Raw genomic sequence first — 14,334 nt, 5'->3', positions numbered from 1 at the left:
AAAACAGAACAAAACAAAACGATTAAACGATAATACATCATTAAAACATCATTTAATGTCTATATAGGAACAGGGTGACCAAAAAGCGTAAGTAGCAGATATCAAAAAAAAAAAAAAAAAAAAGAAGAAGAAAGAAATACAAGAAAGCAGACAGAAATATGAAACACTTAAACATTATTTCTAAATACGCGTTCTATCATTCAACAATTGCACATTCATTTCAGTGTCTAAAATTTCTCCTACATTGCAAGCCGGTTAAAAGGAAACCTATGAAAAGCTTAACTTGAAAAATACTACAAAACTTTTCTACTGATGCGTCAATGGAAAGAAAACTAATTTATATCGCGGAGTTGTACGGCACTGTCGATTAATAAACACTCCAGCAATCCTGGGGGTTTCTAGCAAGCTAATTACTGACTTGGAGCCATCCTATGGAGGAACGGAATTCAACCTCGTATGTTGTAGGAATATGTCGATTAAATGTAATATCTAGCTACGCCCTGTGTAGCATTTTTACAGAGTAGATACGTTAAATTCCAAACTTATAAAATAGTTTTAATTGGCATATCAATAAAATTATTAAGTTATATATACTGATTTATATTTCGAATTTTTTTATAAACTGTTCGTAATTTTTCATTAAAAAATCTTATCGGATATTTTTTATTATAAAACCTGACACACTTAAACCATGGATTTATGTATAGCTAATCGGATTACCAAGTACTTGAAAAGTTCAATTAACATATTAAGTACGTTTTAGTCTTGATACTTGATAGACTTTTGGTTTTTGGCCGTTTTTTTAACAACAGAATTAGTGACGTTTTACACATGCTGAAGCAGACAACTCATTGAAAAATCAACTTACATAACTCTTTTGGAGCTTATATAAAGCTGCCGGAAAAGGTTTGACCATTTCACTCCACAAATATGAACATCAATTTTTTTCAGTCATTTTCTTTTTGATTTGTATCGGATACCTCGAAAGTGTCCACACAAAGTCAAAGGCCGATGAAAGGGCGTTTCTCTAAATTGGAAAACACGAAATCCTACCATTGACATTGTCGGCATTGAGATTTTATATTTAAAATTTTACTCTCATCTTATAGAAAGCTTTAATCGTATATTTGATGTAAAAAAACGTTTTGACTTTTCATGAAAGAAGTCTTAAATTAGTTTAAAAGAAACTTGCCTCAGAAACCCCCCCCCCCAAAAAAAACAAGAAAAAAATCCGTAGCCCCCTCCCAATACAAAAACAAATGGTTTCTGTCAGCTACAATAGCCTCACACATGGCATATAAATGATATTTGTTTATTGTCAAACATTTTAATGTTTTACCAATCCATGCCCTGCATGCCCAGCAAACAATCCAACGTTGGGGGACGTTTTCACAACGTTATACTTAAGGTCGTCACATCGTTGTATAACTACTTTATCTCAACATAATTTTGTAGACTCCAGAGCATGTGAATACGACAATCCACACAATGGTCAAGATGTCATTGGTAATGAAATGACGAACATAATTTTGTTTCATTTTGTGCATGTTTTGCATCTATCATTTGATTGGTACAGAAAAAATAAACAGAGGATAAGATAATGAAAACTAAAAATTTTATTTGTATTGATGTACAACAGTTTTCTCCAATCAAACAAGTAAGAAGTCATTTTCATATTTAGGTTAAGTTGATGAATCATGCATATACAGTGAAATAGCTAGCGCTCGTCATTTTTGCCATTTATAAAAGGATTTCATAAATGACGAAAATGTTTTAGATTGTTTTCGTCACTTAAAATTCAAAAAGTGTATAAAAAAATTCCATTCAAAGTATTTCAGATAAATTTTCGTCACCTTAAATAAAAATTTTGTTAAAAACTGTCAGTTGAAAGTTACATAATTTCACCTGGCCTTACACTCTGACAAGTTTATGACCCCTAGCTTGGTAATTACCTGGTCAACCAGGTGTGAAATACATTCTGTTGTTGTTAATCTGGCAGCCGTGATATGTGCATCGTTAATAATCCTTTAAAATAACAACAATTTATCAATCGTTTGATCATTAGGACCACAAAAGATAATCCCAGGGTTCTCACTCAACTTCAGCTGGTCGAAAAAAAGCCTCGAGTTGACTCGAGACTTTTCTGCTTTTAAGTATGTTTAAAATGTAACTTATATATATATATATCCTTATTTTAAGGATTAGTCGTGTTAAACGACTGCGATCTTTAATGAATACTGACCGATTTTACGCCCATTTAAAAATAAACCCTTCACGAACCTCGCAACATATATAGTTATCTATTTTTAGAAATTTAAATGCACACAAAAACAATGGTCATCTCATGGATTTCAATTAATTTTAACACAATAGCGGACAGTTAGGAAATATTAATCAATGATAAATATTTATTTTACAATTCTCTTCTCTTCTTGAAACGAAATCACAATGATTATAAACTCCTTCAATTCTACTCATGATCTGGGGTCAAAGGTCACTAAAAAAGTACCACCCAGCAGTAAGATATCACGCAGTAACCGATTACAGAGTGCAACATTCTACAGTTGACTATGCCAATGTGGCCAACCACCTTTCTATCTGTCTAGTTTCTGCGTTATCTTCTGATGACTGAGAGGGGATTTAGTAGGTACTATCTGATCAAGACCTATCTTAGGAACAGGCTCAAGGTTTCATCAATCAATTCTATTCAAAAGATCTGTTTCATCCTATTGATTTGAGGAGTTTTAGGTTGAAGGGGACTTTTGAGGTGTGGTGTTTGGCAAAGGACAGGAGGATTTTCTCTTATTAGTTGAGTGTCAGGTCATACCACAATAGTAGCTTATGTCAAATAGTAGCTATTTTTAGACTGAATGCATCAAAGCTTTGTCATGATGTAAAAAAAAATGTTTATTTTACTATTTTTCTCATAGTAACTATTTTATTTTATTAAGTAACACACATGTTTTCTTAAAGAAAATAAGAGTTATTTTGTTGTAACATTTATTGTATTTATTGTTATGCCTGTATCTGTAAACTTAAAATGAATATAGTAAGAGTGTTTATGTCTTTAGTTTATGATACTACTGACTATTTACAAAATTCTGCTGCCCATAATATGTCGCTCGTGCTCTACGCAAAAGTGACTAAAGCCCTCAAAATCCTAGCTAAAACCCTGCATATAAAATGTTCATTTGCAGTGCTTGGTTTCCACATCCATCACTTAAAATTGTTTCTTCTAAGTCTTCTTCCCCTTTCTGAAGTTAAAAATCAATTGTTATAAGTAGATGTATTTTTCTGTTTAAAAACAATATCATTGACATAAATGAACATATTTAAATATCATACTATGTGATAGATTCTAATCCATCACATGTACTGAATTAATGTGATAAATGGGCATTTCTTCCATAGATGTATTTGACTTAGAGTTTAGTTTTAGAAATTGAAAATTTTAAGATCACAATAATAAAATGTTAATTGCATATAGCAGAAACATTGATCATCAAAATAGGATAGGAACAAGTATCCCAATATGTCAGAAAACAAACAACTTCACTATGAAACTAAATACACATCTACACACAGAAAGAACTCCTACTGATAACTAATTTATTTCACATGTAATGCAGGTGGTAAAGTAAAAAGATGAAGTGCATCAACGTTATTCCATAAATCACTTATGTAAATACTGCCACATTGGTTAGTCATTATGTTATCAAAATTGTAAGATAGGTTTTATGGTTGAACGTCGTTTATAAAATGGGGAACTTTTGAAAGTAACAAAGGCATATACCTTATAAGAGTACAGAGTAAACCACCGATTATTTGCATTGTTGACGTGTTTGTAATAGTTTGTGTAATATAAACTCACAAGTGCTAAAACTTGGTTACACTCTTTTAAGTGTTACAGATTCTTTCTTTCTGTAGACTGTAAGTTCCCTTTGACAGCTTAGTCTGTAATATAATGAAGGTCAGACATCAGTTAAGTAATTCAATTTTCTGCAGTTCTTCCCCCTTAAATTGTCTTCATTAAATGATCTGTGCTATGCATTATACTTGTTCACACATGAGTTTCCCTTTTATGAATAACAACGGTTTGATAAAAAAATCTAATTATTTACATAATATGTGATATCAAATATATACTCTATTTATATGTACATTATAATAACTTACGTGTCTCCAATGAATCAAGTAAATCTGTTCTACAATCGAATTTTTCTTCCCATTTCTCATGATCGACATATGTTGACATCTTCAAATTTGAATAGAGCGGGACGCAGAATAGTGCATGTGCAGGGCGAGTTGAAATAGGCGGTGAATTTTGAAACTGTTGAAAAAATATGATTTATAACCTTTAAGCAATACTCAAACTGTTGTAATCATTTTGTAATCGTTTTGATTAATTTTTATTAGTTTGCAACTATTTCTATTGATTATATAACTTTTCAGCCATTTAATTTTTTTTTATATACATTTTTTTAAAACAAGTTATAGTCTTATTTTAAAATATAAAAGAGATAATTTGCAATGTAGTAATGAGCCATTTTTTACTTCAAAACTCTTTCTGCTTTTAATATGCAAATGGAAAAGTAAAGTATATATTATGTTGTCTCAAAGTAATAAAATGTTAAAGTTGTGAATTGGTGATACTTTTACTTTGTCAATACGTTATAAAATGTTACATTGTCAATTGGTTTTACTTTTACGTGAAGTGGACATCATCATACGATGTTATCACAACATTATAAGATTACGTTAAAGAATTACGTCCACACAGCATTGTGACGTTGTATTTTCATGATATTACATTGTCACGAACTATCCCCGACGTTGACAAAATGTTGTGTGTTTGCTGGGTGGCTGCAAAAAAGTATACCTCAGTATATCATAGTACAGTCCAACTTTAACATGGGACTGACATAACATATAACATTTTGAAAGTTTATACTAGTATACAATTCTTGGATTTCTATAATGTATTTAAAAAGAGTAACTAGCATACCACGTAAAGGTAATAATAATATTCTTGGACTTTCAAAGCGAACTTAAAATCAGTAAATCACTCTAGCCTAAGCTTCAAGTATTCTTGTTTTTAGGGACTCATATTTATCAGATTCAAAAGCTTAGATTTAGGTGGTTCAACAACATGCAATTCATGTTTAATTCTATCGATAGGGCATAGGAGTAAAATCACTTATTTCAAGTTACATATGAAAGATAAAATGGGTTATAAATAAACACTCATTAGAGTTGTTGCCATTTTGCACTTTTAACTAATATATTGATTAATAGATAGAAACAAACCTTCAATTGTTGAAATGACCCTTAAATAAGTCTCAAAAGTTGTAGGACAACTGTTTTTTAGAGTGATTGGTCTTGATAGCCAGTTAACAATATGTCTCTTAACACCTCAACAATATTTCAGTAGGAACCATGATTTATATATTTTTTTACTTGATTTGATTAAACAAATAAGCCATTCAATGGCAGATCCAGGTATTTAAACAAGTGGGCTGCTTCTGTGATTTCTAAACCATCAACCAAATTTTATGAGCCTAAAAACTACAATGTACATAAACTTTTTATCATTTTGATAAGAAATTTAGCACTTAATTATAAAGCACTTAATTATAACACAAAATTGTTTACCTTCTTTTCATTTTTATATTCAGTGGTACATTCAAACTTAGTATTTGTTAAGTTAAATGTATTTTCAGCTGACGAAGTGCTCCTACTGGCCATGTCTATCTTCAGGAACACTGTTTGGTTTGTAAAGGGACTGAAAGAATACACAAGGTAGATCACTGTCAAATTTCTTCCTGAATTTTGGATAGTGCTTAGAACTTACTGTAACTGTTAGTTAAATGGTTGTTCAAATATTCTCTGTAGTGCCAGTAGTGTACAACTGCATGCAATGATCAATTGTATATCAGTCTTGGTCATTGTTCAAAAGCCTACCAGTAATTCATGGATAGCTATTTCCAGTCAGTACATGACAACAGTTTACTATGATTCCATTATTTACAATTCATTTACAATAGATTAGCGCTTTCCAGTCAGTACATGACAACAGTTTACTATGACTCCATCATTTACAATTCTGCAGGAATTGTTATCTTCTATTTTTAAGGCAAGGATATGTAAATGCAAGTAAAAACTTTAAAGCTAGTGACTTAGAAGTAGATGTTTCTGGTCAAAGTTTCATGATAACTGGAGCAAATAGTGGAATAGGAAAGTCAGCAGCTGAAGCTGTAGCTAAGAGAGGTGATCAGTATGAGACTGTTTTTTTGCTAGAATCTTTGTTTTCTTGATTACTCATTTAAGTTAAATAAATGTCTTAAGACAAATTTTTAGTCCATTAAGTTTGTAATCTATTTTAAAAGACACTTTCCTTAGGTATTTGCACACAAATGGGCCTTAGGGACCTCCAAAGTCAGGGTAAATTGTAATTTTTTGGTAATTACTAAATATTTAAGGGACATTGTGTGAATTAAGGATAAAAATCACTTGTATCATGGAGATTCATTAGGATACTCAAGGTTGGTAAATAAAGAATTACACATACTGAACTAATGAATTTTCACAATACAATTATGTGTACAAAAAGAACTAACTGCCATCATGAACTCATGGATGATTATGGTGTATCCATCTGCACCATGAAAACTGATTTATTCAACGGGTCATAGTTTTCCCTTCCTCGTTTGTCTACCCCGGACTTGACTTATGAGCAACTTGGCAGGTGTTTCTAGAATAGCAGAGGACGCTTACCCTACCAGTGCACCTGGTCCATGCTCCCAATATTTAGTTGAGTCTGAGTTGCTCATTTGCTTTTGTTACTTTGTATGTATGATTTTAGTTACTTTATGTTCTTTGTTGTGTATGTTTGTTTTCCATGTCTGGTCTTAGTCCCTGGATTGCATTCTTTTGATTATCGCTATAACTCTGGTTCCCTTGATTACTCTGCCATACAACAGATATGTTCAAATAATTTGATTTTCTAGTATTTTTGTTGTTTGGGTGTTGTTAATCAAGTAAGTAAATACATTTTCATATTTGAATTTCCTGAATGCGAGCTGGAGATGCTTGAGCTTCTGTTTTGTAAATGTACAGATTCAAAAGTTTTTTAACCTAAGGGAGTTAAAATTGCGTATTTAAAAGTAGTAGTCCTTGTAAGAATCATGCAAATACTGTAATATGTGATACATTACAAGAAAGGCTACACATTTTTGTCTTTGCTATTAAGTTGCTTTATAGGTGTATATGATGAAATGTATAATTTTTCATGCCAATCTGTCTGCACTTAGGAGATAATCCACATTGAAAATCCAACAGTTTCTATTGTATTCTAGTATCATTTACAGAATTATCTCCCTTAATTTTGAATTCTACAGTACATTCTGTATAAATTTATTTCCTAAGCATAAGGGTTATATGAAAAACTACATATTTATTCATGTTTACTATAACATTTTAAATAAAATATCCAAAATAAAAAGATGTAGGTTTCCCAATCATGAATCACATTTTGCATGATTCTTATTTGGAGTGCTATTAAAATCAGGTTGTTAATTCGAATAAGTAATATGTTTTTTTTTTTTTTTTTTTTTTTGTGTGTGCTCACAGGAGGCACTGTTCATATGGTGTGCAGAGACTCGACAAGAGGAGAGACAGCAAGGAAAGAAATATCAGAGCTAAGTGGAAATCAGGTGAACTATTATGGCGAATTTACTGCCTATATGTAGTAAACTTGCACCCAAGATAACATTTGTAATTGAAAGGCTAATGATGACTTACCAGTACATTCAAGAAAAAAAAAACAAAACAGTAAAAATCATATCTATTTTGTAATCCTAATTACTTTAATGACCAACTGTCTTGGCAGTCTGACTATGTACCCATAGTATGTTCTTCTGGTTGTATTTTTACATAAACATGACTTTGTACATGAAAAATAAGTCAGATGTAGTCTTTTTTAAGCATATGAAAATGCAATTTTTTACAGGTTGAGTTTAATTTTTAGAATGAAAAAAAAAACAAAAACAAAAACAAAAAATGAAATCATTTCAACTCATTTTTTGTGTCCTAAGATAAACTCTGATGAAAAGATTGTAGCTGCTTTACCCATAATGTGTTGAGATGTATAGCTTACCAATGGAACCATTTATATTTTGTAGAATGTGTTTCTTCACCTGCTGGACATGTCAAAGCCTAGAGACATCATTGCTTTTGCTAAAGATTTTGAATCAGCAGGAAAATCATTGGATGTTTTGGTAAGTGATCTATGGTAAATGGATTTCTTGAGGAATTCATTCAGCAAAAATACTACCATTGTTTTCGATACAAACCCATTTAAGTGAGTAAATATCTAGAAATCAGAGTTTTTTGTAATATGATATTATTGCTTTTTAGTGTTCAGGAGACACATTATCTCTGTAAACTTTCAAACATAGGTTTTTTGTCATTCTTCTTATTTGCAATCATACAATGTAAAAATGTGCTATATTTTTACCCAAGCCCCCAACTCTGTTTAAACAAAAAAATCTGAAATGCAAAAAAAAAAAGGCATATTTTGAAGTCAAAAAATGAGATAGCTTTCAAATTATATTACACTGAAAATATTGTTCAATTCCATTGTCACATGTCCTCACTTACTGACAAATAATTCTTCTGAGTAGGGGTGGTCTTTATGATGTCATGCATATCTAATACTATATTTATACCTATTAATGTCTTATTTTTTCACAGTCTGTTCTGTTGCCTTTTGTTTTGTATTTTTCATTTTTATACGTGGTACTTTTTTTTTATAATCATTTTTTGGTAACTGTTTAGTATGAGACACAAATGCACGGTTATGCTTACACTATTTAAATGAGCCAAAGATGTATCACCAATGATGAAAGCAGGTTCAAGGCTGCTCGACTCTATATGTCAATCATTGTGCCACAATAAGGAGGTACTTACTTCATGTAATCTAACTCAAAAAAAGGTATGAAACCACATACTATTATTCAAAGTTTAAGGAAATAAAAATTTAAAGTAGCAAATTGTATATTTAAAATACAGGCATTGACTACTATACTTGGCGTCACATACATAACATTTTGTTCAAATTTAAAATAAAAATTGGTCTACAGTTTTATTGACACCTACCAATATGTAAAATGTGTGAAATAACTTTCATATTTCAAAACAACTTCTCTGTAAAATTTGAATTGTTTAAATCTGATGACATTTTAAATCCAGATCACAATGCTTGCATTGTCAAATTGGCCGTGATTTTGTTATGAAGACGATTTTTGGTTGTTGTTAGTTTTGTGTCAAAGTTCTTCTATGAAGGTTATTGGCCCTACTAAATAATTGTTTATTTTCAAATTCATGAGAAATTTACATATTTGTCAACATAGAAATTAAAAAATACAGTTATCAGTTTTTTTGTCAACAATTTGCACATAGCAACAAAAATGGTGGAATTTCAATGGAATTTCTTGTAGGAATTATAAAATTTTTTGGATGTGCATATCATTTGTAAGAACTGATGTTTGGTTTTTATAAAATGAGAAATGCATAACAAATAAAAAGAAAGACAACTCTGCCTCTGAAAGAGAATAACAGAAGATAATTATCATTAAAGTGAAAAAGTGGGCTTGAATTGACATCATGTTTAGTAGGTTTATCTAGTATTTTGTTGTACAACTGCCTCTGTAGCATATTTTTGTTACTTGGTTATTAGCTGTGCATTGCCTTGTTTATTGTCCTTTGTTTATATCATGTTTATGGTAAAAAATATTCGAAAACTTCATCACAAAGACATATCTTTATGCAGGATAGCCTAAAATTGTAATTTGTTAGTTTTTTTTAGACCTTACATTTAATAGAGCTAATATAGTTAATCCTTTCAGATTAATAATGCTGGATGTATGGTAAATAAAAGGGAAACAACTGAAGATGGTGTAGAAAAAAATTTTGCAACCAATACATTAGGTATGTAAAATAGTTCATGTTCCAAAAGTCAATAAACATGTACTTATACACAATCTTGATAAAACATAAAACATAATGTGGCTAAATGTACTACTGTAAAAGAACTATTGTTGGTGGGGTATCAATTTTCGTGGTTTTTGTGGGCAAGCCAGACCACAAAATTTGGTTTCCAATGAAAGGGAGATTCCCATTTATGTGCATACTGAAAACCTCAAAAATACGAATTCAAGAATCCACAAACTTGTGTTTCTTTTCTAATCTAAGAAAATTAGTACATGTATCCACAAATTAAAGTACTTTCATAGTATTAAGGCGACATCTGTAACAGTATGTTGAACATTGGTCAGTTACTCTGAATATAAAAGTAACAATTTTAATATATAATCCTGTTGGCAATTGAGAAAAGATTTGGATTAGAGCTTATCTGACATTTTTAGTTCTTTTTTAGCCAACCACAAGTCTTTAAATTCCAACTGATATCACCTGTCTATAGGAGCCATATCAGAATAGAATCAACAAAGACAAAGTTGGTGAACTTTCACTCTTAAAATTATGGCACAACTATGTCATTTGATTTGAAATTCAATAATAAATGGTAAGATTTCACTTTTGCACACAATTTTTATGAAATTTACATTAAAGCAACTATTAATAAGTTAATTACGGTATGTGGTAGAATTCTGTATTGTACATTTATCATTTGTTTTAGGAGTTCATGTGTTAACAACATCACTAGTATCCCTCCTCAGTAAATCCAGCAAGCCTAGAGTGGTAGGTATCAGTATTGTGGTACAGTGTAGTTTATCTGTTCATAGGGTACCAATATTTGTGGTTTGCATGAGTTATAAGGTCAAAACTTTATTACTTATTTTCCAGACAAAGGCCATTTAAACCATTCTTGAAAAAAATTCAATTAACTGAATGGTTTTTCCCCATTTTAGAATTAAGCACTGTTTTCTTAAATAAATGTACGTTCTTAGTAGTGAACAGTCGTTGAAGTCACAATTTCTTATACAGTCTTATAATTCTGAAATATTGTATCTTTTAACTTTGTTGTTCAAAGGTTTGTACTCTTTTTTTTATGCCCAGTATTTTGAACCTTTTAATCATTGTTGATACAATTTGTAGCAAAATTTGTATATACCAGTATGATGTTAAAGTGCCAATCATGAGTATTTTTTTTTATTCCAGATTACTGTAACATCAGGTGGTATGTTGGTACAGAAGTTGAACTTGAATGATTTACAGTTTGAACAAATGAAACCATTTGATGGCACCATGGCCTATGCTCAGAACAAAAGACAACAAGCGATAATGACAGAGCAGTATGCTGCTAAGTACCCAAATATACATTTCTCTTGTATGCACCCTGGTTGGGCAGATACTCCCGGTAATCAGCAGTCATCAAATCTTTAAATATCTAGTAAATTTCTAAACTTTCAGTGAATTTGGTTGAGTAATTTTTAGTTATTTATTGTACCTCTTGCATACAACTGATTAGTTCCCTCCTGCAAACAAAGTTTGGGGGTATATAGGAATCACCATGTCTATCTGTCTGTCCATCCTCTGTCCACATTTCTATTAAGCATAACTCCTCCTAAATGGCTCTAGAGATTTTGATGAAGTTTTAAAGGAAGGTTGGGCATCATATGTAGATGTGCATGAAGGAATATAAGCACTATCATAAGACTCTTAAGAAAAATAATCAAACTTAAAAGTTTTACTTGTTGAAACCTTGTAAAACCTTGTAAAAAAATTCTCTTAAACCGCTGTGACAAGGGATTTTGATGAAATTTTATTTGAAGATTGGTGATCGTATATAGATGTGCATGAAGGATTAAAGTTGCTGTTGTATGACTCCAAAATGGGGTATTTTCTTTTGGAGCTTGTTCACAGTATTTCTAATTTGTATTAGGGATGTTTATAAAAAAGCTATGGAGGAAATGACACTGCTGTAATTGATAGGATGAAGACCTAATTTCTGGCATTGATGGTATATATACTCATTACAATTATTTGAATTTTTAGCTGTCCAGTTATCTATGCCCAGTTTTCATGCTAAAATGAAGAACAGATTGAGGACTCCAGAAGAAGGTGCTGATACATTGGTATGGTTAGCTATATCAGAAGCTGCATGTCAACAGCCTAGTGGATTATTTTTCCAAGGTATGTGATTATTGTATCCTGTCACACTGTCACAATGCAATCAGGGACATAGAAATGATGAGGCCATCATTTTTTAACTTATTTCGGTCAAGCTGATTTTAGGGGCTTCTAGACCAAGTTCATTTTTGGCAGAGTTGTTTTCCTTTGTTGATGAGCTTTACTTTTATCTAGCAGAGTTTAACAACTTATTAGTAATCAGTGGACTTTCTTAGCATTTATAAGTATGTACCTGTATCTTATAGCTGGAAATAAAATGCAGTTTACCATAGCCATTTTGTTGGAAATCTGTTATTCTTTAGCTTCAAAATGTCTTTGAGATTTTTGTTGACTTGCTCATGTGAATTGTTATTACTATTTTATAAGAAGAAAATATGACTAAAAATCTTGTGTATTATATGGGTTGTTACATACAAAAAAGTATAGTTTTGTTACTGTCCTTTTTTTTAGATCGCCAGTCAGTACCCACACATCTTCCTTTGGCTTGGAGCAAATCTACTACTACTGAAAAAGAACAGTTGATGAAAACATTAGATGAGATAGCAAACAGGACAACTTTGTAGCTCTGTATTAATGAGAAAAAAATTATGTTCACATCACAACTTTTGTTCACATCTGAACTTGAGATATCATCTTGAGATAAGTTGAAATCCAAATAATTTAAACAAATGTCTCTTGAACATGAACAATTCTTAATCAAAATATATATCAGGAGTCTTTAACTAGTGTATGCTTAGTGATGCAGTTGATTTCCTGCATAAAACCATTTTGCAAGAATGTCTTATTTCAACAAACAAAAGAATATGTGATATTTGAACATGTACCTGGATGAAAAATGTAAAACTATGATAGAATACCTGTCTTAGACTCGTTATGTAAAAAGACGTTAAAAAATCATTCAGATCCCTTGTTATATTACCAGTATCACAAATAATTAACGGGAGATAATGACATCATGAGGTCAAAGTGGCCACAAGATTTTATAGGGATCTTAGAAAACAAGATTAATTTTGTTTATTTGTATTAAGTAAGGACATGTTTTAGAGACCATGTTATATATTTGTATTATTTTAATGTGATGTTTATCTGTGAAGGCTAAAAAACAGTCAGAATTATTAATTTTTTTTTTTTGCTTTATCTGTGCAATTTTACATATTGTGTTTTTTTTTCAGTGAATATGTGAGCAGCACTACTTTAGTACCATATAGTGGGTAATTTTCATGTGGTGCTAATTTTGGCATGTTTTAGTGGTCTGTTTAAAAATGCCAAAATAATTTGGGCTTCAGTACTCCCTGCACCACTTAACATCCACCAAATTGTTCATATACCTTTTTGCCTTAAGTTTTCTTTCCTCAGGAACATCATATGATGCAATATATAATGAACTTATCACAAGCAAAATAATTTTTGACTTGCTAGTAAGTGTAAACTCTAGTCTTAAAAACGCGTTTTATATCGTTATTTGCCTATTGGTTTGTAGAGTTATAAAATTGAATACAAAATCTTGGACCATGTGTACTTTTTGCAATTTATTTTCTACTATATTTATAAGATTTGTAAATATCTTAATTTATATTATGTTGTAAGTAAATTATAAGTTTTGCAAGATAATTTTTATTGTGATGTTTGTACTTTAAACCAAATGTTGATTAAGTTATTTGGTATCTACCTCATTGTTTACATTTTATGTATTTGTTTGAATAAAGATTACTTCATATTTGCATTACTTATATTTTGAATTTAATTTTCTCTTCATAGAACAGGTTGATTTAATTATAAAATAATGGTATACTTAGCATGTTGTAGTGCAACGTAGTGATTGTGTCTTAATCACATAAGTGTTATAGAAATAGGCATTATTTACAAAAGTTTCTGTTATAAAGGATGTGCTTATGGTAAACAACTGTCTGTCTTTCTGTCCACACTTTATACAAAAATTTAGCATCATCGATTGATGCTTCCTTTTTACACTGCTTTCAGTTACAACTTTGTAAAAAAAGAGGAATGGACTTTCTTGATCTTTTAATTGTTTCTCCAGTACATGAGATTAAGAAATACTTGGCAGAATGTTTTTGTTATGTTGGTTTCAGTGATAGCCCAATGAAGTGCCTAAGGTGAAAAGGACGTCAGTCCCTCATTTGTCATATTACATGTAAATGTTTTTTGTAAGTGGGCTACAATGTA

At 30.9% G+C, this 14,334-nt stretch overlaps 1 protein-coding gene across 1 annotated transcript; it reads left to right on the top strand.

Moving 5' to 3' along the window:
• Positions 1 to 22: 22 nt before the first annotated feature.
• Positions 23 to 13,841, top strand: LOC148625478 (dehydrogenase/reductase SDR family member 12-like). The gene is made up of 10 exons (XM_088569052.1): positions 23 to 906; positions 5,721 to 5,799; positions 6,134 to 6,267; positions 7,630 to 7,712; positions 8,181 to 8,276; positions 9,906 to 9,987; positions 10,697 to 10,758; positions 11,179 to 11,377; positions 12,016 to 12,153; positions 12,601 to 13,841. Exons 2-10 carry the CDS (start codon positions 5,744 to 5,746, stop codon positions 12,711 to 12,713), a joined length of 963 nt encoding a protein of 320 aa, XP_088425178.1. The 5' UTR covers positions 23 to 906; positions 5,721 to 5,743; the 3' UTR covers positions 12,714 to 13,841.
• Positions 13,842 to 14,334: the final 493 nt, after the last annotated feature.

Source organism: Perna viridis, chromosome 2 (assembly GCF_037379345.1).
Source record: "Perna viridis isolate PV_CMFRI_1.1 ecotype Kerala chromosome 2, ASM3737934v1, whole genome shotgun sequence".
Classification (NCBI taxonomy): domain Eukaryota; kingdom Metazoa; phylum Mollusca; class Bivalvia; order Mytilida; family Mytilidae; genus Perna; species Perna viridis.
This window is presented reverse-complemented; position numbering and strand designations above follow the sequence as displayed.

Excerpts from the sequence above, each read along its gene's own strand:
- LOC148625478 (XM_088569052.1), top strand. The coding sequence starts at position 5,744 with ATGTCTATCTTCAGGAACACTGTTTGGTTTGTAAAGGGACTGAAAGAA. Across the intron at positions 7,713-8,180 it reads CAGAGCTAAGTGGAAATCAG|AATGTGTTTCTTCACCTGCT; the intron begins GTGAACTATTAT and ends TATATTTTGTAG. Across the intron at positions 12,154-12,600 it reads TAGTGGATTATTTTTCCAAG|ATCGCCAGTCAGTACCCACA; the intron begins GTATGTGATTAT and ends CCTTTTTTTTAG.